General features: G+C 46.6%; 8 protein-coding genes across 8 annotated transcripts; 3 read left to right on the top strand and 5 right to left on the bottom strand.

Moving 5' to 3' along the window:
* Positions 1–241: 241 nt before the first annotated feature.
* DFJ58DRAFT_729577 (uncharacterized protein) lies at positions 242–1,199 on the bottom strand (the record flags this gene model as incomplete). The annotated part of the gene is made up of 6 exons (XM_041385771.1): positions 242–594; positions 649–706; positions 758–816; positions 865–937; positions 993–1,117; positions 1,172–1,199. 6 exons carry the CDS (start codon positions 1,197–1,199, stop codon positions 242–244), a joined length of 696 nt encoding a protein of 231 aa, XP_041242401.1.
* Positions 1,200–2,906: 1,707 nt separating this feature from the next.
* Positions 2,907–5,581, top strand: DFJ58DRAFT_716938 (amino acid/polyamine transporter I; the record flags this gene model as incomplete). The annotated part of the gene is made up of 15 exons (XM_041384286.1): positions 2,907–2,946; positions 3,368–3,432; positions 3,488–3,534; positions 3,598–3,652; positions 3,716–3,796; positions 3,847–3,913; positions 4,047–4,140; positions 4,191–4,292; positions 4,342–4,433; positions 4,481–4,543; positions 4,596–4,666; positions 4,714–4,750; positions 4,801–4,958; positions 4,992–5,308; positions 5,359–5,581. The coding sequence occupies 15 exons, from the start codon at positions 2,907–2,909 to the stop codon at positions 5,579–5,581; spliced, it is 1,512 nt and encodes a 503-aa protein (XP_041242402.1).
* Positions 5,582–6,494: 913 nt separating this feature from the next.
* On the bottom strand, positions 6,495–9,214 carry DFJ58DRAFT_453360 (laccase). Its single transcript, XM_041380480.1, has 11 exons — positions 8,735–9,214; positions 8,513–8,684; positions 8,296–8,445; positions 8,162–8,246; positions 8,085–8,112; positions 7,324–8,026; positions 7,247–7,267; positions 7,034–7,182; positions 6,956–6,979; positions 6,845–6,906; positions 6,495–6,795 (listed from the first exon to the last, which is right to left on the bottom strand). The coding sequence occupies exons 1-11, from the start codon at positions 8,857–8,859 to the stop codon at positions 6,731–6,733; spliced, it is 1,584 nt and encodes a 527-aa protein (XP_041242403.1). The 5' UTR covers positions 8,860–9,214; the 3' UTR covers positions 6,495–6,730.
* Positions 9,215–10,807: 1,593 nt separating this feature from the next.
* Positions 10,808–11,233, top strand: DFJ58DRAFT_662446 (uncharacterized protein; the record flags this gene model as incomplete). Its single annotated transcript, XM_041382302.1, has 2 exons — positions 10,808–11,002; positions 11,063–11,233. The coding sequence occupies 2 exons, from the start codon at positions 10,808–10,810 to the stop codon at positions 11,231–11,233; spliced, it is 366 nt and encodes a 121-aa protein (XP_041242404.1).
* Positions 11,234–16,088: 4,855 nt separating this feature from the next.
* On the bottom strand, positions 16,089–17,349 carry DFJ58DRAFT_795065 (uncharacterized protein). The gene is made up of 3 exons (XM_041390494.1): positions 16,960–17,349; positions 16,875–16,893; positions 16,089–16,807 (listed from the first exon to the last, which is right to left on the bottom strand). Exons 1-3 carry the CDS (start codon positions 17,110–17,112, stop codon positions 16,254–16,256), a joined length of 726 nt encoding a protein of 241 aa, XP_041242405.1. The 5' UTR covers positions 17,113–17,349; the 3' UTR covers positions 16,089–16,253.
* A 2,272-nt stretch (positions 17,350–19,621) lies between these two features.
* Positions 19,622–20,152, bottom strand: DFJ58DRAFT_842695 (uncharacterized protein; the record flags this gene model as incomplete). Its single annotated transcript, XM_041392870.1, has 3 exons — positions 19,622–19,879; positions 19,974–20,040; positions 20,082–20,152. 3 exons carry the CDS (start codon positions 20,150–20,152, stop codon positions 19,622–19,624), a joined length of 396 nt encoding a protein of 131 aa, XP_041242406.1.
* A 161-nt stretch (positions 20,153–20,313) lies between these two features.
* On the top strand, positions 20,314–22,330 carry DFJ58DRAFT_795077 (uncharacterized protein). The gene is made up of 9 exons (XM_041390495.1): positions 20,314–20,913; positions 20,965–21,040; positions 21,088–21,127; positions 21,182–21,219; positions 21,272–21,290; positions 21,345–21,384; positions 21,436–21,710; positions 21,765–21,932; positions 22,043–22,330. The coding sequence occupies exons 1-9, from the start codon at positions 20,435–20,437 to the stop codon at positions 22,105–22,107; spliced, it is 1,200 nt and encodes a 399-aa protein (XP_041242407.1). The 5' UTR covers positions 20,314–20,434; the 3' UTR covers positions 22,108–22,330.
* A 151-nt stretch (positions 22,331–22,481) lies between these two features.
* Positions 22,482–23,246, bottom strand: DFJ58DRAFT_453490 (uncharacterized protein). Its single transcript, XM_041380481.1, has 2 exons — positions 23,130–23,246; positions 22,482–23,041 (listed from the first exon to the last, which is right to left on the bottom strand). Exon 2 carries the CDS (start codon positions 22,977–22,979, stop codon positions 22,617–22,619), a length of 363 nt encoding a protein of 120 aa, XP_041242408.1. The 5' UTR covers positions 22,980–23,041; positions 23,130–23,246; the 3' UTR covers positions 22,482–22,616.
* Between the last annotated feature and the right edge of the window lie 27 nt (positions 23,247–23,273).

Consider the following 23,273-nt stretch of genomic DNA (forward strand, 5'->3'; position numbering starts at 1 on the left):
CCTTCTTCTCAACTTCATCACAACTAGACAATCATCATAATTCATACAGTACAGATTTTATATCATGCATTAGAACTTGCCTTCTTGAATCAGACTCTGAAGCAATCTCATACTTTATACATGCAGAATACTTCTAGTGTACAGGAATAATGTTCGTCCACAGCACAGTGAAAGCAATACTAGTACATTCATAACACCCATGGTGAAAACAGCAGCAAACTTGAACCTAACTTTGACGAGACTATTGTTCAACAGCATCCTTCATCGCTGCAATCTCGCTGTTCATGAACCCCATTTCTTTCAGCTCAGAGACCACAATATACTTGATGGTACATGTTCCTATGTAGCCATTGTTGTGTAACTTGGTCAGGATTGCATTTGCAAGTGAAAACTTAGTGTAGAAATCAATAAGCATGAGATCAAGACCAGGCTGCATCATTGGAGGTAGGAGGGGCATCAACTCTTGGTCTCCATGTGGCAGTGCTATGGTGTTGGCAGCATTCTTGGATGCTGGGGGACAAAGGAACCCAAGGAGCTCAGGTGGTATGTTGAAGTTGATGGTTGAAGTACTGGATGTGTTCTTGTCGCGATCAGCTAAATGTCACTGAAGGAGAGGTGATTTCAAAGCCATTTGGTTGTCATGCAAACCATCAAGAGCACAATGGTTTGGAGGTTGGTTTACAGTCATGAGCGGTGGATTCTTCATCTATAAAACTATGAGTGACTAATTATGAGAGTGAGAAAAATCTTAGATGACCATTGCAGCAGCCCAGATCTGGAAGTGGTTGTGGCTAAGTGGAAAATGTTCTTTGTTATCTGCAGGAATGTAGCATTAGCTACTCAATGGGCACCCTGCCTTGTTACAGACCCACTGATTCCGCAGTGTCTTGACGTGTGCAGCAACCTCAATGTTCAATGGAAGTTCATCTGGGGTTTTCTAACATTCATGTCAGTATGCTTGTCTCGCTATGATACCTATTCTTCATGCTCACCTTGCCTTTCTTCTTCTTCTTTGGCCTGTCAGCACTGTCATCGTCGATCCCATCATCTTTGTCATCACTGCCAACATTGTTTTCTTTCCCATTCCCTTTCTTGATCAAGGTATCATCATCTAACACTGCATATATGCACTCATCTTACATACCTTCTTGAGAATAGCCTCAATAATAACCTTTACTTGAGAATTCAGGCTTCTTCATCTCATTCTGGGGATATATAGCTAATGTAAGGTTGATTGGTGCAGTGTTGGCTGAGTACTATGGTGTCACTATGAGCTGGCTCTGCTCTAAGTCATCCGAGAGTACGACAATCCTTTTTCTGGCTGTTCCTTGGGAGGACAGCCTCTCTTCTTTGTTTTTTCTGGTTCAGCCTGAGGTGATGGGCTCCATGAAGGGAGGACAGTAGATTCAACAGACACAGATTGTTCATGCTGAGGGGATCTCAATGAAGAGCTCATAATTTCAATGGCACTGTCATCAGAGAATGTATCAAAGAATATACTGCTGTATGGTAGGGGCATAAGATACAAGATATCAACAGACGTGCCATGAATTCATGATGTGCATTATTTAATCTAATTTGAACACCATCATTTTTATTTCTTTCTCTTTCTCTGAAAACAGACAACTGTTATCATATTTGCAAAGTGCTGTAAGATGCTATAGAGGAAGAATTGATGATATGTATGAAAACATGACAGTAGATAGGAGAGTGTGTAACAAATTCAATCTCCTCTATGGCATACTTGGCAAGTGCACGAAGTCTTGCATTGTCATCTCCTCTTGCATCATTCTCACATCCATGTTATAATGGCACCAAACTGCAGGTGTAATACCAGTTAGAAGAAAGCTGAAGAAGATGTGATTCATGAGGCCAACTTCACTATTGCTATTTAGGCTATCAGAGAGAAGAAGACCAAGAACCTCTGAATAGCAGCTGCAGAGTTTAAAGTCTCATACCATACTCTTTGTCAGCAGGCATAGAACATCACTAAACCTCATTTGAAAGCCCACAAAAACAGCCAACTACTTACTGAAGGGCAGGAAGCAATAATATGTGACTGGGCCAAGTACCTGGCCATGACGGGTCACCCTCTTCAAGTGCAACCTTCATGCAAAGGTATCAGAGCTTAGTGAGAAGTTGAAGGCAAAGATGACAGCCAACCAGAACTCAAGAAAAACCAGCAGTACGAGGGTTTATTTAATGATTCTGTCCTTGCAGGCAGCATGTTGAAACCAGCAATAACACTACTGAGTCACTACTGCAAGACATGCCGAGTCATCAAAATTCGATGCATGCACCACTTGGTGGCTATCAACTGCAGCCTATCCCTCAACCCTCGATATCATACATGGATCTTCCCCCACCCAGCAGGTATGCGCTCCCATATTATCCCATGCACCATTCAGTGCCTCCATCTATTCCCCACTTTGTGCTGGCAGCTGGTAGTAGAGCAGATTTTCGAGTTGGTGGTGAGGTACAAATGTATGATGTTGCACACGGTCAACCTCATTCAGGACCATATCACCAGTACACTCACAATAATTACATGAATCACAATACTTGATAATAATATATTGCTGTATTCATTATGTATCAGAGCTTCTAGTTTGACGACTCAACGCCAACAGATCGAGAGCGCAGTGCGGAGAATCAAAGTTGACTGCACCAGTGCTATGCCGAGGTGTGACTCGACGTGACCATATTTTGCAGATTAGCAATCAGACCCTGAATTATCTCAGCTTTTATCTGACACCACACCACAATGTCCTAAAAATGAGTAAAAATCAGATCTACATAGAGGCTGTACGAATCTACAACACTCTAAATTCGTGGAAGATAATGTGAAGTGATTGACGAGCTACAAAAGATTTGCTGAAAAGTTGCAGATTACCCGGAATGATAGTATGAGTCCATGTAATCGAGGTTTTGAAGAAGCGCACACACGTGAGTCACATTCAAATTCATCCATGCACTTCCCACCATCCGTAGTATCTTACCGTTCATCCAAATTTCTTCATTTTCTCAAGTCAAAATTTCAAGTCAAAATCTTTTATTTATCAACCGCATTTTGATTGAAATCTTGCCTGTATCAAAACTCCGAAACTGCCAATGTGTGATGTACATCAGATTCAGATAGGCTAGGTGTCCGAGGCCCGGACCGTAAGTTGGGATTAATGGTTATGTCTAAGAATCGAAGATGGTTCGATTTCTGTTTGGATCGCAGAATAGGCTCCATGTGCATCATCGATTCCTGGTTGACTATTAATCTCTCTTGACGTTATCTAAGCTCACTCCCACTTGCAACAGTGCAATATGGCCATGAGAGTTTCTGCAATTTCGGAGTTGCACCCATAACCAAGCACAGATGAGACAACTCTCGCCGAGCTAGGATACAAACAGGAGTTTCACAGGGAATTCACTCCGCTAGAGGTAAGCTTGATTTCAGACTCTGCGATGTACACGACACAAGCCAACAACTGTACAGGCAGCTGTACTTGCATTCAGCTGTATAGGAGTGGTTCCTTCTATAGTGTAAGCCATTACTATGGCGCAAGTCGATTGAAATTATACCACTAATGATAAAAATCGGTTCAGCTCCGTGCTCTTCTACGCCATACCAAATGGTGGGCCTTTCGCGATGGTTTGGGGTGTAAGCTTTCATCATACGTGAGGATCGCTGTTTTGTAAACATCTCACTTTTTCCGCTGTCCAGTGGGCAATTGCTTGCCCCTTTATCGTTTGCATCGGGTTGGCGATGGCAGAACTCGCATCAGCAGGACCCACTTCTGGTGGTGTATGTCATCAACGCTGTCGCTGTTTCACACTTGACTCAACAAAATCTAGCTGTATTATTGGACTTACTCGCTTGCTTCTCCACGATGCCGCAATTTTCTGTCATGGATAGTTGGCTGTAAGTCCTGCATCTTGATCTGACATGCAGCCAGTTCTGACATCTGCAGATTCGAATACCATACAGATTATTACGGGTTTCGGTAAGATGGATTTCATTTTTCAACTGTCTCCCCCTGATCACGCGGGGCTAGCTTCCCTAAACTGGGCTTGTACAATTCAAATCACTGCAGCAATCGGCATGGCCTCCTCTGACCAAACATATGTGACTACCAACCAGCAGCTCTAGTAAGCTCGTTCTCATTCGAACACGACACTCTTCATATTGGTTGTTATAGTGGTATATACGCTGCTTTGGTTTTGTCAAATGCTGTCCTCGTGAGCTTTGGTACCAAAGTTTTGGCAAGGCTCCAGAGACTATACACGTTGATGAATGTGTGGTAGGTGTTATAGAGTTCGTGCACGATCATTGTTTAAATCCTCCGATAGTCTCTGCTTCATAATCATCATTGCGCTTCCGATCGCAACGCCACCGGATTATCGAAACAGTGCAAATTTTGTACTAGCGGAGTTCACCAATTGTATGTGTCCTCATCCAATTACATTCGCAGCTCACGATTAGTTGTAGTGAGCGGCTGGCCATCTGGATTCGCATTTATTCTGAGCCTTATGGCTCCTCTTTATACAATAGGTTAGACCATCTTTTTTCGAATAATTGCTCCATGACTATTGTAACCGGCCAGGCGGTTTTGATGCTAGCGTTCATATGAGCGAGGAGGCCTCAAATGCCGCTACTGCGATACCATGGGCAATCGTAAATGACACTAGAAAATAATCAATTGTTGTGTTAATCCCAGTCAGGTCAGTTCCATCGTTATATCGGCCTTCCTTGGTTTGGGTATGTGGAATGACATGTCACTCTGATCTTGATGACACGTTCTAATCCAGGAGTCAACGTATCCCTTGCCTTTTGCATGGGCACTGATGTCGGCGGCGTCTTAAGTAGCCCCGTAGGCCAGCCTATGGCGCAGATTTTATACAATTCGCTCGGACAGAGAAAGGCCCTGGCTCTATGGTGTCTCATTATTTCAACGGAGTACGTTTTAGTGCCGTGTGGCATGCTTACAGCCTAATGATAGAGCAGGTACATGGTGGCATCGAACTGCCTCCTGGTCGGCTCTCGCCAAACATTTGCATTTGCTCGTGATGGAGCCCTCCCTTTTGCACGGTATTTGTACCGGATCAATCGCTACACAAAAACACCCGTCAATACAGTTTGGTTAGACGCCACCTGTGGTCTGGCAATTGGACTGTTGTCGTTCGTGAGCACCGAAGCCATCAATGCGGTATTCACAATTGCTGTCACCGCATCGTACGTCGCCTATATAACGCCAATCACAACCCGCTTTGCGTTCAATAATAATTTCAACCCGGCCCGTTTCATCTGGGGAAACTAGTAGGTTAATCGGCAGCAACGTATTTTTAAGCTAATATGTCTGTCCAGAGCTTTCCAGTCGCCGCGATCGCTGTGATGTGGATGGTCTTCATGATCATTGTTTTCTTCTTTCCCGCGAGCCCGCAAACGACGACACAGCAAATGAACTATACAGTTGTGGTACTTGGAGGGGTCATGTTTCTGGCAATTTCCTGGTATTATTGTCCGGTGTACGGAGGCGTGCATTGGTTCACTGGACCCATATCCAACTTTACACCTGGCCATCAGAGGTGAACACAGAGACGAGGATTCGATCGTCGGAGAAGAAAGAACAGGATGATGCAGATCTCTTTGTTTCAGCGGTGGATGTATGAGTAGTATTCGCTGTACCGCGCCGGTATACAAAAATGGTATGGCATAATATGTGATTCAACGAAGCACTTTAATTACATGTAACTACGTAGTTGGAAGCCCCTGAAGCTGCATTATCGAAAAGTCGGGTCAATTTTTACAACTGTATCCATGTGTCACCTGAAGCTTTGCTGCAGTCGCATCGTTCGTGATTTTGTGAACGGGCTTGACAATGGTCATTATGCTATACTCAGTATTTATTGTCAGTTGTTATACATACATACATACATGAAGCTCAGGCCCTACGAAAAAAGCTCCCACTCTGCTCACACAACAGCTGTAGGGCGTAGTTTCATGATAAATGCCTGGCCGCCTAGTTTAAGATGAGCATTCAGACGAAGTATGGAGTAAGACAGCGCTAACCGGTATTATCCGCGCTGCCAGGAAGAATTTGCGCGGTAGTGACACGTCCGGTCATAACGGGTTCGTACGACACGTCAGGGTGGTCAGGCCGTCAATACTGAGCAGCCAGCGAGAGCAAAGAACTATGACTTTGGATTAGTGCACTAGGCAGACTACTTCCAGCACCCAGCGCTGCAGACCACTGTCTCCTAAGATAAAGTGCTGGTAGGTAGGACATCGAGAAGCTAGTAAAGCAGTACTAGTAGGGCAGCAGTTTCGAGCCTGCGAAAGCTCTCGTCAGGGGGCTACCGCTGCCCCGACTGCTTGTACTTCTAGTTCTATGTAGGAAGCTCCCTTTTAAGCCTGTCGAGTGGGAGTAAATGATCCGTGCACGGTATACCTTCCTGGCATGGTGTAGGCAAAACAATCTGCCGTTCGAGCCTATGACCCACCCTTTGAAAGGTTCAGAGATATATTTATTCGCGGGCACGAGATCTTGTGCCCAGAGCCATTAGCCCCTGTGAGCAAATGAGGAATACGGCCGGATTGTTCTTTTGAATCAATCTCGGACTTCTACGTATCCATGTAGGTAACGACATCCAAAGCACCCTACTTTATCATAAATCTACAAATTGCATCTGAATGTTCCCTATAACAAAAGGAGGCATAAACCAATATAAAAAATATCAATCAACGCGAGGTGAAACTTTGCTGAGGAAGGCTATTGAATATTGGACAGAGCTGCTTCCAGGCATCTAACGCTGATCGTCAGACACGGTCTAGTTCATAGTGCTCGGTGTTTACCATTGACAGGCTGCGAAGCCGCCACGTCTTCAGGAGCCTCCGCAAATACTATAGCTAATCCCCTATGGACTCATTAATTCGAGTCCAGGCTCAGTGAATCGAGCAACTCACTCGGATATATGCCAATTGATGTGACTTCACAAAAACCGAAAGTCATTGTCAGCTAAAAGACATAGACACAACACTTACCAATGCAAAAACCAAGGCCCAGGATTGTCGGTGATGAAGCGGATAGTCGCATAATTACCGAGGTTGCCTGCGGACACGGTATCACGCGTGACAGGGTCTACATAGTTATAACCGCTACTTCCAGCGCTTCTGACGACAATGAAGCTGTGCTACAAACCACATATTCATATTATTAGTCCATCGCGTGCATGTAGATGGCATGTCAATACGTACCCCATGCAGGTGGAATGGATGCTGTCAGAATTTGTCTGTCAATCAAGGACATACATGATGTTTTGAAATGGACTCACAGGGTCCCCTGATGAGATATTGGTATTGAATGTAATTTCAATAACCTTATTCCGTGGCAGAACATATACGGTGCCGTTAGGTGCAAGATCCGCTGCCGTCATAGCGCCGCTCAGTATCTGCAGTAGAACAGGAACACTGGGAGGAGTGTATTGGACACCATTGATGGAGAAGGTGAAAGTGGTCTTATTAGACCCAAGCACAAGGTCAAGTTTGACGTCTGGTTCCCCCAGTAAACGTGACGAAACTGGAGATAGGGGGTGTAGGTTAGTCTCATTCAGAGCTACCGAGTTTAAGGTTGTCCTGTTCTTGGGGTCTGCATTGGGAGAGCCTGCATATCGTAAGATGGCTGTGGCATTTGTGCCCAGATCGGGATTGGCATGCACCCAATAGTTGTCGACAGTCTGGTCTGTCTCAAGAATGAAGGAGTATCGTTGTCCAGTGTAGATCTGAATAGAGTCTACTATGAGCGGCTTGACGTAGTGGCCATCAACTTCGATTATGGTAAGATTATGACCATCAATCGAGAAAATGTAGTTGGGCTTGCACGCCATGCTCAGTAAGCGGAAACGATATCGCTTTCGTGGCTGAACATCGATGACGGCGAAAGGTACATCCGGCCCTCCATCATAACGCCCGACATTGTTAATAAGCACTGAGTCGGGAAGCGCTGGTTCATGTACTTGAGGCGATGGTACGTTATACCTGCAAAGCGAACTGTTTTAACGACAGGAAAAGATCAATCAGCCTTTTTTTTTCTTACCAGTCCGTCAATGTGATAATGGTAGACTCTTTAATCAGATGTGAGAAGCGCAACTCCGTTTGGTCGGACTAACTCACCGTCATCAATATCGTACAATGAACGGTATGGGTCGTGGGGATCGTAGATGATCAACGGACCACGTAGACCGTCACAGTATTGGTCCTGGACTTAATTTAGTTACCGGCACCGTGAAATAAATCGAAGCACGGACTCCATAATGAGAGTGGTACCAGTAGGTTCCTACTTGATTGCCAGCATTGAACTCGTATAAAAAAGAGTGACCCGGAGCGATCGGACATTGCGTAACAAATGCCGTGCCATCCATTTGGTTACTATGCTGTTGGGCGAGTCCATGCCAGTGCTATTTGCAATAGACAATGCATCATAAGCTCCTACATGCATTTATCAGTCGGTGGTCCGGTGCTTACGATACTGGTACTCGTTAGCATCGACTCGTTACTCAATTGATTCGTGACGTTAATCTTGAATGTATCCCCCTTAATACACATGAGGTCAACGAAGAGTTGTGCATGCAAAGCAGATGCTACCTTCTGAGCGACTATAGTGGGCCCAGGATTAGTGCCGCCGGCAAGAACTGCCCTGCAATGACTTCAGTAATCAAACAGGTCGAACATGCAGAAAACACTGACGACCTGGTGAACCCGTCTGGAGATACATCACAATTGGCAACGACGAGGTCAGAAACTGGGCCAATAGTCACGGCGTGACTCTGGAGGCTTGCCAGAAAAAACAGGAATACATAGAGTTGAAACATGGTCCAACGCCCGAGTCAACAAGAGGATGAAGATGAGCGACATATAGCGCTCAGCTTAAGTAGTGCTCCTGGTATCACATGTGTCGAAGGCCCGCGGCTTCAGAATATGATATTGTTCATCAGCAATACGAGTTCTTCGAAGCCGGGTAGCATTCAAAAGTGCCGGAATGCGCTTTTATTTCTTCTGCATATTTTTCTGTGGGATGTCGACCTGGCCGCGGATCGCCTGATAATTATTCCAGACGGCCAGGGTAGGGTGCCATGTCGGCTACCCTACCGCCGTCAGACCTCTTTTGGGCATGTAGAACACAATGGGGCACTTTGTATAATGCAATAGGGTTCGATCGCTAGCCAACCTATGCTAGTACTAGAACATTCATATCAATCCTCAACGAAGTTAACAAAATACCTACGACTACTACTCTTGGCCCCAGGCAGCAACAGGCGCAGCAGCGATGAATTTGACAGTCACCCAGTTCGAGACTGGTATGGAGATGAATTTGTTTCGTAACCAAAAGCAGACAGATGCTTCGACAGATCTTTCGTGACGCAGATGCGCTGCAATAGTAGTTGCCTAGTAACTAATGGCACAATTGAATGAACTCTGTAAGCAGGAAATTAGCTTGCAGCAATTTCCAAGAGTGCAAATAACTGCCGCCTTCTGCGTCATGTCACCTGTTACTGTGTTGAATGGACGCCTGTTAAACTGATGGGCCAAGTTTAAGTATGTTATTGTCGGGATTTGATTTGTTGGACCACATTGCTACAGCGTGTTAAAGCCATTAAGTGTCCGATAGGCACATGAACAGCATCCAACTAACAGTTGGTGAATCATGGTGGCGCTGAGATCAGGTGACAGATTTGTGACCTTCTGGAGCGCGATCAGGTGTTGTTGTGATTCCGCAAGGGGCAGGTAATTTGAAAATGGAGGCATCGGTATAGACGTGATGCAATCATAAGCGCCACATCGGATCAATGGAAGGAGGTGAGCAAGGGACCGCATATTTGTTCCCACTCAAGTTGGAACATCATGCAAGCTATCTTGCGAAGAGTGGCCGGCCCTTGAGCGCTTGAGCGGACATGATGTTGGGCGAACACCATAGGCGAATGATTCAGAGCAGATTGCAGTATAATACCAGCAGAGGAATCCACACCATTGATATATGTGCACTGGAGGCCCCCATGGCATGCGGTACTGGATTGTCGAGGTCGAACGTTGTACATAGTGTGGACAAATAGTGTCACATGTTTCATGAATCTTATTCGTCGTCATCTTACCAATTCTGGATGCTTTATCAGAAAGGAGTGGCTGTTGTTCCCAACTTTGTTGTGCATAACATGTATTCGTCTTCTATCTTGATACAGAACACCACGAGTTGCGAAAAACGCTCCTGCAATACGTGTCCGCTGTATAGTGGTAGTCAATTATGAAGCGATTCTCCGTGTGATTACGAGACGATTCAAAATTCGAAAATCGCGTGAAAATCGCCATCCATTCTGAACACCCCAACATTTCTGCAACCAGAACGGACTCTCATCGCGATTCTCCTCGGATTCATAAATTATAATATATGTATGCTAAGTACTACCTCGATATCTCTTTCGAACACACCAGTGACGCGGACCGCTGCTATACACACTCAAAATCGATAGGCCAAAATCGATTTTACACAACTCACCGACGTTGTTTATCTTTGGAGTAATTAGTCAACAAAGGCGCAGCACAGCTTCGGGATCCAAACGTCATATCCATCATGGTAGGGAATCGTCGACAGATAATTATTGCCCATATCACTCACTCCGCTCATCGTACCGTCAAAAATGTCAATCGTGCGCTTCGCCTCTCAAGATCTCATGGCTCACAGGGTCTGTCATTCAAAAGCCCTTGCAAGCTGATCGTCCTCGTCTGCTCACATCTCCTGATGCTACAGTAAGTAGTACTAGTATCATGTGGCGTGCAAAACTCAATTATTTCTTAGACCATGGTCACCAGTACCTTGAAGCTTGTGTCGAGCGCACCCCGGACATTTTTCCACACGAGGAGCTACAGTCTGCGCTACGGGACGCGAGGGGCACCAATGTTTCACTACAGACCATCGAGAAGACTTTGCGAAGTCGTGGTTTCACGCGTAAAAACTTGAAGGTACGAGGACCTAAGACCACCCCATGCTTTTGAAAGGCTCTAAAATTTTCCTTGGACTAGCTCGCGAGGCTAGCCGCCGAACGCAATGAGATTCGTAACATTTATCTAATCAATGTCGCAGAAGATTTTTGCCCTGATCAGCTCGTTTTCGTGGATGAATCAGCCTGCAACCGGATAACGACAAGACGTCAAATGACATGGTCGTCTATTAGTTTCAGTATGAGCGTCTAGCTCTTCGTTTTTACTCCCGCCCACCACACCCCAATCAGAGCCGGACAAATGACCGTTAGGCCAACAATTAACTATCAGCTCGACAGTACAACGATATCACCATTTGTCCGACGCATGGTAGCCGCTCCCTAGTTATCACTGATGTACTATTTGTGAACTGATCGGACTCAGCCCGCCCTCACAGCTCACCATTGATACCTATGTTCGGATCCATGTTTCAGACTAGAAATTTCAGCCCTGCGGGTTTACACCCAGTCACTCAACGACCTTACCGCGTTCGTTTTCGTAGATTGATAATCTCGTATCGTGCCGAAGACACTATAAACTTCTTGTTTTCTGTTACTAGTAATACTCATACTGTACCTTTCCCACTTGATATCACATTGCATTCGAACACATCGCGTTTGCGGTGTATAGAGTAGTCTTTGTAGCCCGCCAACATAATGCTCAAATTTAGAAGTGTGTGGCATAACAGTCAGGGAAGGCGGGGAGGTGGTTGTTTGTTTCGCTCCAAAACTAAATAAAGGCGATGAGTTTGTAAAATGGAATTTGGCCTATCGATTTGGATTTAGCTGTAATTCATACTTGGATAGACACACTTTTGTGACTTTGCACTAGCTATGTACAATTTTTGATAAACTAGAGAGCCTAGGTCTAATTTCCGCAAAATTTTGCTAGTCCTAGCGAGCTTAGGTCAAACTAACACTATTTTTGCTAAATTTGTCCAAGTTAAAACGGGAGGGTCTTCCTGATGCTTAGCCATGTACTGAATTGTCGAGGTCGCGTTTGGAGGTACTGTTAGTAGGTTGGACAAATAGTGTCGCATGTTGTTGAATCTCATTCGTCGTCATCTTACCAAATTCTGGATGCACCTGTTGAATACTGGAAGACATTCGTGCTTAGCTAGAGGTGCATTAGTAGGCACAATCAATGTACCATACCTAGGGAATGCGAAGATTCCAGTGCACAGTGGGCCCAAGAGGAATGTCTATCAGGTTTGTCAATTTTAGGGAGGAAAAATAGCCAACCGAAATGCCTACCGAATTTGATCACAGTGTTTATAATTGTGCAGCCTAGCATTGGCCTGGCAATGGAACTTTTGCAAATTATACAGGCGTTCAATCAGAAATTTCAGGAGTGGCTGTTGTTTTAAACACACGCAACTCTTGAAACGCAGGGGTTGTTGTGCATAACATGTATTCGTCTTCTATCTTGACACAGAACACCACGAGTTGCGAAAAACGCTCCTGCAACACGTGTCCGCTGTATATCAAATATTATCAGGGAATAACTTACTCCAACGGGCTGAAGTTCACAAGCCCTTTGAAGCTGTGCTTTCCCGGTGGAGGGTAGACGTAGGAACTCGACCAGAGAAGCCCGCATGTGTAATTTGGACGATGATAGCATGACATTACTACGAACATCAAAATGGCAAGCACTGGGCGCTGGGTGGAAACATCGTGGCGCTGATATATGGCCATGCAATAAGCCTGTAATATTCCCATGTTGTAAAATCAGGCATAAAAATCAGGCGAGGTAACTTACCGAACTCGGAATATTGATGATACCACCGCAGTATAAGAGCCATTCTAAAAAGGAACAACGGTAGGCATAAGTTATGGCTCGGAAGCATCAAGCTAACGAAGATGGAAGACGAACTTTCTGTATGAGTATATGAATCTGTAGACAGATGCTTAGCGCTGTCTCAACACAAATACAACTCACCCTTCTTGTTGGCTTGCTACGAGCTAGAGATCAAAAGAACAACAGGTGAATACTGGTCAATTGTTATCCGTGATACTTTACCACGAACTGAGTCGGCCAGAAAAACGCAGAAGCCTTCCACAACACTGATCGTCGAGGAAACTATTTCTTCTGAAATAGAATACATTGCGGCAACAACCACTAGTGCTCGGGAAGCTATGTTGTTTGATTCTAGAACCCTCACGATTCCAAGGATTAAACCCCTAGCGCAATCCAACTTCAAAGCACGAATTTGAAGGCCGTGAAAGAAATTTTGAGATTTTCATCTTCATGCCTGACAACACCCACATTGTGACTGGTGCAGATGACGGCACGATGCACAAGTGGAACTGTGATACGGGACTTATTGTTGGGCAACCGTGGAAAGGCGAGGGAAGGGGCATATGTGTACCGGCGCTTTCACTGGATGGAAAGACGGTTGCATGCGTGAGTGGGTGTGGAAGTGTTCAGCGGTGGGACATGGCGGGAGAGATAATCGAAGGCAATATTTGGATGGATCATAGCCTGGAGTGCAGTACCTGTCATGGCCTCTCAATGGATGCATCTTACAAACGGGTGGAACAATCCTGATTCGAAAAGCAGACAGCGAAGAAATCGAATCAAAGCGAGTGACGGCGTCGTGGTGCTTGCTCTTGCATATTTACTGTTGGGGGACAGAATAACGTCAGGACCGGCGAGCTGGTTGTCAATATCAAAGACTTGCAGCAGCACCATTGTGCAGACATCTTGTGCTGCCAGTGTCTGTTGTACATGTGGTCTTCCGAGGAACTTGAATACCGTACTCAGATTTGATTCGCACGCATTTCAAATACATCATTGATCATCTACTGGGGTGCGGCTTGCTAGTAGTAGGAGGCATTGTACAGCTGCGGGACACGGAGTCTCATAAGCCACTCAGCCATCCAGTTCACCGACAGGATCACAAGTTCGATGAGCTTTCTCGAGAGTGAATGACACACAGTAGCTGTATGTTGTTCTCTCGAGATGGGAGTTGTTTAAGTAGTTGGATAGACAATGTGACTTCGTGGATGGTCAAAAGTATGGTTCCTGAGGCTTGAGGCCTGAGCTTCCAGTCGGTCCTAACTCCTCTCTACACCTCTGTCGGGCCCTACCATGACCAATGATCGATCAACTATGCCAGCACTTATATACCGACTAGCTATACACGGACCTTGTTTCTCCTCGACCCTCGACCGTCGTCTACGCTCCATGCTAGCGCATTGGTAAATCTCCTTCCCCCTCCAAGACGATATCACTCACTTGAAACCAGTTATGTTGGAATCTGTCCGACCTGGCTGACGACAGCGAGCACCACTCCCGTTGACCCATTAATCACATTCGCTCCTCCCCCATCACATCTTCTCGGCCCCTCTACACAATACGAGTATATATCAGAACACCAGGGATAGTATTGCGACATGAGGGTTGCAGCATCTTCAGCAGCCTTGAGACGTGCAAGATGAATCTTTATCAAGCCGCGTGGGACGCTGTCAGGTAAGTAAGCGAATTCTCTCTGCATGCAGAGAGGTACTGATGAGATCAATATTGCACTTGCAGAGGACGATAAGTACTGCCATCGTATATGCATCATACTCGTAGAGGACATAGTGTTTAGCAGGGTATTCAGGTGTACAATAGCACGCACCCCACAACTTCACATATACTTTGTGCTCACATTTTTCGCAGCTAGCCCGTGAACGAAGTCGCGTGCTACTGCTCAGGTATTGATATGCCAACGTACGCACCCCGACCATGGTGAGGCTCACTGGGTGGGAGTGATTTTTTCGTTCTCTTCCTTTGCTCCTTCCTTTGTCCTATTATGCTTTCTCGCTTGTTTGAACGGGTTCTGATTAAATCGATTCATATAGCGTCCCAGCTCCATTGCAGTTCAAGAATTTAAAATTCCGGATGCTGTTAGGGTTTTGGATGGGATGATAGACACTGCTCCTGGTTTTAACCTTTGCACCTGTGGTGTAGGACGTTTATACGCTGAGTGAGGGTAATGTTTGGGGTGCGGAAGACGTTGGATGTCATGTTTTTATGAGAGTATGAAGATTTTGAATCGACGTGGGTGTCCGGGAACTTCCCGCAATTAATATCATCAATGATGTACTCGGGGATGAGAATTTGGCTCATTGGTTTACTAGTAGCGTGGAAATATATGAGAAGATGGCGGGCTTCATGATCAGAGGCGTCGAGGTGAGCTGGAGTATTCAAATTGTCTGGTACTTGAGTCTAGATTTGCAACATATTTATGCGTTTATGTGCGCACTACGCTCGAAATCTGCGGAAAATCTGTATAACGTCTACTTGAATTCGCAGGGATGTCAACCACCCAATGATCTCCACGAAATCTCCACGACATTCCTTCTGTAACGCCCCAAGGGTGCTTATATACAGTGTTTCATCTCTGGAACCTTCAATCGCAATATCTCAGCTCGCACCCAGAAATTGGTACGTACTTTGCCTGCACGTTCACCATCTCAGATTATGGTTACAGCGCGTTCAAGTTGAAGATGTTGTACTTGACCGTCACTGGGACCACTTACTACTATTTCGTCCCTTGATTCAGGCGTCAACGTCCGTGTTTATTCCTATGGCGTTCATGAGTCTGCGCTCGAGTTATGGATCATGACACCCTTTCAACGGTCCTCGACTCCACTAACGAGTATCGATGATCTTCCGGCTCAGCGTATTTCGCTAGCAGGAACGGCTATCCCCACCACGAGCTCATGCTCCCAGCTCCTCAATCCGCAAAAGTTGTTGATTTCATCAAGTCTTCGCCAAATTATCAGGAGTTAGTCATTTCTTACTGAACGTGCCGCTGACATTTTTCCTCTTTATCTGCTGGTGGCCAATATTGATGTTTTGGTCGACGTTTACCCCCGCCAAGTTCCAACGTTCTGTTGGCTCAGCTGTATCCTATTATATCACTCACTAGCTCATACCCGAATAAGCAACCTATGCGAGATTGGCACGATGTTCAGTAAGAACGACCGACGTTTGTCAACACCCCACTGGCCCAGCATAACGGGGCTTATGCAAGATGATCCTGCATGTTCGGGATGCAGTTTCAACGTTGATCTATTGCGTTGAATATAACAACATTTGCGAGTCATAGTAACTTTGCGATTTCTAAGTAAGCAACAAGATTTGTGCTGTAATGAGTGCGTGCAACTTGAAGCGACGAGAAACAGAGATGCGTTTTTGTGCAAGAGTGACTGAAAGGAAGAAAAATCACGACAAACGCATACAATCAACAGACTTCCAAGACTACGTCCCAATGCTCCAGCCAACCTTTCCGCACGAGAGCAGCCTCGAACTCAAGCATGAGTCTCCGTTTACGCCATTCTTTGATACCCAGTTCGTCGACGCACTGTTGTCTTGCTATAGGATTGTATGTAAGCTTGCTTGATAGTGCGGCGAGCGTATCAGCGTATGCGGCTGTTGTATTGGTGAGGGTCGATAGTTTGAAGTGTGGAGTGTCGTTTACTGTTGCGAGAACATCGGAAAGGCAGTTGGGGAGACGGTGGGTCAGGAAGGGGATGAGGCAGAGGATGTGCTTCGTACTGAGGAAGGAGATGTGGTTGGAGAGGGAGGTGAGTTCCAAAGTGGTACGGGAATCTTTGGGAAGCTGGATAGCAGCCAGGTGCATGAGCGGATAGCTGTTGAGGTTGATGACGATCCCATGGTCGGCGGAGGGCGGAGGTGCTGTTGTGAGTGGGTGAATCAGTCCGTCGATATATTGTGCGCTAGTGACTGCGAAATTCGAAGAATAAACACCGTCGTGGCTTTTCATATCTTCAATATCTTCAAGGACGAGCATAAATGCGTAGGAGTAAAAGGTTTCTGTAAGGGCAAGAGCGCATATACTCACCTGAGACGTTTACGCGTAACTTATGAGCACATCAGAGGTCGTTCAGCGCGCGTGTCAGTAACGAACACAGAACACGAACACGCACCATTCGATCCAACCATTCTACCCACCACTTCCACTCAACTTTCAGACTGACAGAGCAGCCATACGCACGGATACCCTGATCTATCAGGTCCTCGAGGTCGTTTAGAGGATCGCGAAGCTCGATGATGCCATCGCATACGTCCTGCAGGAGCATGCTTAAAGGGACAACAATCCTGGATCCTGTACGATGATTGGAGGCATGTTTGACGAGCTTGATGTACCGCGCGGGCCAGAGAGAGCAACTTGGGACAAGGACGGTTTGGAGCGCTTGGAGGGCCGTACGGGCGTCTTGGGAGTCCTTCGTGGGTGGGCGGGAAGAAGACGTGGTCCAGAAACGGATGGCGAAAAGTATTACTAGGATGATAGCAATGAGGATTTCGAGAGACCTGTAATTCCAAGGATCGTAGGACTTGATGAAATCGATGGTGCGATCTTTGATGATGATGTACGCAGAACGAGTTTGCTGAAAGTGTTGAGAGATGCGTAGATACGTGTCATTGAATTTGCTGGACTTTGCAACAAGAGAAAAGACATGAATCGACATGGTAGAAAGACGTAGCTGTCGAGGATGTGACGATAATTATCTTCGCGTGTATTATTTCGACAGCAAAGTACTTCAAGTTGAACGTTTGAACTCCGAAGTAATACTGACGTGCGGCTTACTAGTAGGAGGTATTGTATAGCTATGGGAGACAGTCTCATAAGTCACTCGGTACTCAGTACTCGGCCATCAACAGGATCACGACCTTCTCGGGAGAATGACACATGACACAATGGATGTATGTTGTTCTCTCGAGATGGAAGATACATGACGTACAGCCGCGGAGCCCACAAGACAATTACTTTGTGGATAGTCAGAGGCATAATTCCTGTATACTCCAAAGTGACAAGCTAGGGCATGAGCAGTACTTAGGCTTGCGACATCACCCTGGTATTCAAAATATGTGATTGACATGTTGCCCAATTTGAGATGAAAGGAACCTGCGTGACGGGCCAAAAGCGGTGGATAGGACAGCGCCGACTGATTTCAGCCTCACGCTAGGATGGGATAGCATCGACAGCCATAGCTACACATCATGGCAGTCGATGCCGATGGATGCGCAGCAACCCAACCCACCTGCATGAATGACAAGTACTTGGCACCTTGAGGTAGGTGATCCGAGAAACACGTTTAAGATGACATGCTCCCAACAGAAAAAAAACCCTCGCCGCATCTCTATAAGATAAACAGAAACCAAGATCCAGAATGTACTGCACCATCGCGTTATCAGTCAACGCATCCATGCTGGTATAAGCCACCCGCCCTGCATTGGAGCCATACAACGTGAGTGTCGCATGCAGCCGGACGGGGCCTTATATAATGATCTGACATGCGATACATCTGGGATTACCTTCTGCTGCTCAGTGGGTGGAGCGAAGAAGGACGTATGATGGAGCGTGTCCTCGCGGTCTGCAACGTACTACTGAGTCTGCTCTCAGATGGGGCTACGTCTAATGATCGAGGAAATGTTAGCCCCAGGGATTTCTTTTGGCAAGATTGACATACGAAAATATTATTCCGTGCGGGTTTACATTCATCAGCGATGCAGTGAAGCATGAGCGGACCAGTGATGCTCCTGTCGTGCACCAACATCGAATGACTGCAGCAGAAGATTATCTGATAGTGAGTGTCGGTTGCGCCTGCCCTATGACAATTATCAAGATATCAAAGACTTCAGGAATACTATCGAGATTTGCAGGTGTATGAACGAGTTGTTTGGCATTCAACACTGGCGGCATTGCAACCGAGTGAACCGAGGATTGCTCGCGGAGTATCCTTTCTGTCTGAGGCCACTTTAGGACATGGCCAGTAGCAATATAGGGAGTGCAAGGATTTTTTTCGGTGAACTCTTTAGATATACTTGAATCAGTTGGAAAGCGGACAAGTATAAATGTGGAGTACTGTGCGAAATCAGCGTCACCAACATGTGTAAACTCGGCATCACCCTATGACCATTCCACTACCCGTCAGAACTGTCAGCCGAAGAATGAGTTCAAAATACGCACCGCGACCCAATTTGCGACAGACAAGAGGCTTCCGACTGAACACACAGGGCTTTCATTGAAAGCTAGTGCTTCCAGCCATAACAAGAGGCACTCTCCGTCGACGAAAGCTTCAATTTGCTTGGCGAGGGATGGTCCGAAGGACGTAGCGCCCACATGTGTCCCCCAGAACCGATAGTTCAGCCGGAATGAACCGTTCCACTCTTTTCTCCTAATCAGGGAAAGCAGAGTTGGCCAAGAATGAATTTTCCAAGGAACAGGATCCTCTGCGAGATCCAGTCTGCGCCTTCGAAGGTGACAGATGACGGTTGGAACAAAATCATGATAAACAACCAGTAGTTTAAGCTGATGCGCCGCACCTCGTTTTTAATAGCCGTTCTGCTGGCGCTTTCCTGTGAATCTGAGCGATTTGACTTCAACTACCCCGAGCGCTTTTGCCGAGGATTGTCTTCGTCCATAGACAAAGCTCGAAAGCACACTGAGAGTGAGTCTCAATAAGTCCCTAGTCTTAATACGAAGGAGCACTGTCTTTCTTCGATTAATCTGTTTCGGAGAGCTTAGGTTTCCAAGGACGGTAGTGGCGGATGGCACTTTGGATAGACAAGACAGCTATCACATGCCTATGCAGAGTTATTCATATCAGGAACGTGCCTGTGCGAGCGCCCATATCGTGGTGGACCCGATTTCAAACCTCGTGGAAGGCCTGATGCGGTGGAGTAACAGCACCCGTAGTATTCGGGCGAAAGCATCCATCCCGTTGGTTTCTTACGGTTGCAGAAGCGCTCAGTGACGAATTTGAAGATTTGAAGTTGACTCATCAGCGTGATTGGTTGATCTATCGGATAAATGTTCTTCCACTGCTGGTAAATGATATAGTTCTAGATTCTGGAAGTTGGAGACCAACGATAATGCATCCAGAAACATGCCGTTTGCGGTGACAGCGGCATCTTCTCCACCAGTGGGAATACTCACTTCTTCATCAGAGAAGCCTCGGGCGTTGAAAATAAGCTTGGGAGAAAAGGTCGTGACTGAAGGCATACTACGAGTAGTACGTCAACGAGCTCCCCCAGATTAACGTACTGTGACATACCAGAATTTAAATGCGTTGCAGTCAAAGTTCCAGCGAAAAGGATGCACGCCAGCTTGAACATGGAGATATAGAAGGCGGCAGCAGCGACCACCCGAGTAGTACTTATAGTTAGTGCCGATCAACCCCCAAGTCAGCACCTGGATTCTGCGGTAGACTGGGTACTTACCGATGAATTGGATGAAGCCGCCTTTATTTGTGCATGCTTGGTTCATACCCCGACGAGGTGATCCCGCTTTTATAGTTTCACCTCAACAAGTATCAGCTACCCAAGTTTTTTGAGACTGCGCTCGTCCTGCTCGTCTACAAAATCGGGCTCTCCTTCGCTCCTGTTTCTACGTTTAACATGTCGTCAAACGCGAAGAAACGCCAACGCCAATCTGAGGACTGGGATTATGCTGATCTTAGTGGGCCTGACCCAATGTACAAGAGGACAGCGCCGGCATGCATTCCCGCGTCATCTTCCACAACTTTCAGGGTCAACACCACCGCCAAGGGCCCCGATCCCAATTTAACTTCGTATAGTTCTACTTTTGATAGCAAGGCTCCTTATAGCTATGCATACACCCCTCCTGCAACTTCTGTGATGACGATGTCATCAGTTCCATATTCTTCATACAACTACAGCTATCCGTACTCCCAACCCACCCATCCTCACGCGCAGCCTCAGCCTCCATCTCAAGAGGCCCTACCACCTCCCGTCAAGAAACAAAGGAAGAAGAAGAAAGACCCTAATGAACCTGCGCCAGAGAAACGCGGTGCAATGTTCAAGAAAAAATGTCCGCAGAATATTCTCGATCGCGTAGACAGGGTCATGTCCCAAAGGTAACATGTTCCTCTTGTATTTGGTAGAACATGTCATCGATCACGACCAAGATTTTTCATGGTCGACAGGAAGCGTACCGGCGACGAACTACGTGAGGAGTTCAGCGTGTTAGGCTCTACAGGGAATGTGCGTGCTCCTCTATTCGGTCGTTCAATACGCTCACATCAACATAGGTGTATACTGTCATCATCGACAAAATGCCATCCTGCAACTGCATGTCGCGTTTTCTTTCGCTTTCAATTAACCCCTAACTCCGGCGTTTGACAGGCCCAGATGCCAGTAAGGGCAATCACTGCAAGCACATAGTAAGGCCGCTCTTGCTTCACATCACATCATTTTTAACCATCTTACGTTAAGTTGTTCATCTTTTTGAAAGGTGCGCAGTTCTATTTCCGCTACTGCCCCCGTAAGCGCTGAAATTGTTTTACAGTTCTCCAAGTCAGCCAAAGCTCCAGCTTGTGGTACCAGAAGTCAGTACCTCACGTCGATACAGCTTTCACCGCTCAATGATCACCCTACAGAGCACTTATCACCTCCGAACTTCAAGAAATATTTGCGCACGCGCCTCCGGCACCCAACTCTGTCATCAACCAACGTGTTCGCGACGCATATGCACGCGCAACTGGCAAGGCTACTACCCCATCGGAAGAGTCCGAGCCTGTGAAAAAGCATCGCGCGCCTGACCCAGAGGACGACTGCCCCATCTGCTACGAGAGCATGCACGGTGCAGACGGGAATACCCTCATCTGGTGCGAGACTTGTGGGAATGCTGTGCATAAGGAGTGCTTCACACAATGTACGTGTCGTTTACTTGCTACGATTGAAGCATGGGACTGATGCATTGACATAGGGGCTAAATCCTGTGGACACAACATTACTTGTGTCTTCTGCCGTTCTTCATGGATCAACGTTAGCACAGGTGGGCAGGCCTCCGGGAAGGGAAAGACATCAATGCCAGAGGGATATATTAACCTTGGTAGTGTTGCGGGTTTGAGTCAAGAGCGCGATACCAGCTCCTGTGCGTCCATTTCCACCATCCTTCCGATCCCCGATGCGACCTCTCTTATCCCTTATATCATGGGCGCCTACCTCATCTGATTAGTTCTCACTGACCATCACTTGCTGTAGATTACCATGGCTCCAGGCGTGGGTATCGGCACTACGGTTATCAAGATTATGAAAACCTGTGTTAGACAGAAGACTGGATTTTATCTTTCATGATCCGGCCCCTTGATCCATCATCCTGTACTTTTTTTTTCCAATCTGCATCCCCTCCATTTCATCACAGTACATCACCATTTAAATCTCTTGCAGGTCTATATACGATTGCGCCTTCGAATTGCCGCTCTAATCGTTAGTGTACATGTCACTGATCAGTCCTAGTACCACTAGTATATTCGAATCTTGGTTCCCGAATCATGCCTGCCTCAAGTCAATCGCTTAAGAGGGTGCGTGTGTACTGATTGCTTGGTTTTCTGATGCACGTGTATGCGGCGTTATCCAGCCACATCGCCGGGTTATCCTATGTCGCGGCTTTTTGCGCATGTTTAGATGCAGGCTAGTATGCCTGAAGTCTCTTCAATACTAGGAGACGTCGGGCAGACGTAATACTATCACTCGGCCAGCAATCATCCATTGACAAAACTGAGACACTGCGACGTTGGGAAATTTGTCCCTCCTGGCATATGCCCTACAAAACGCACTAATTCGTCTTGCAGCACAGGTTCCATATCATACAACTTCTGCACGACTGCCAGCACCCGCGGGAGACACTCCCAGACTCATCATTCTGAGGCGCCAGGGCGGCCTGCGCCGCTTCCTGCAGCCGCGCTGGAGTGATGGGATATGCTAATGTCTCTGATGCGGAGCAGCGATGAGATGAACATGTCACCCTCGACACGCTGAACTCTGCATTGGTACGTCCAGACGGGCGATACGATGCTTGATGTGAACGAAGCGACCTGAAGCGAAGGCTGGTGAGGATGATGAGTCCGACGTGTGGAGCGCGTGCTTGTGCGAATCCTGCGATGTAGAGAGATCCTGGGGTGAAATATATGTTCGACATGTCCTGGGGTGAATGTGAGATGTTGATGGCGTGTTTTGATTATCGATTGAGAACAGGCTGTTCTGCGAGTAAGGGATCGCAGATTTCAAAACACGATCGAGTCAGCCGCTGGGGTGGCTTAGGGAAGCCTACTTTGGTACTAGTACGTACCCAGACTAGCCGAGCACTCTTGGCTTTCAGGACAGCTGGATGGCCGTGTCCACGTTGGCCCAGAATGTCGGTAAATGTCATGCGCGTATCATAGTGAGCGCTCTTGGAGCGCTCCGACAACAAAGCCTGTATTACATAAGACAA

The sequence above is a fragment of the Suillus subalutaceus genome (genome assembly GCF_016647625.1).
Source record: "Suillus subalutaceus strain FC151 chromosome Unknown DFJ58scaffold_75, whole genome shotgun sequence".
NCBI lineage: Eukaryota > Fungi > Basidiomycota > Agaricomycetes > Boletales > Suillaceae > Suillus > Suillus subalutaceus.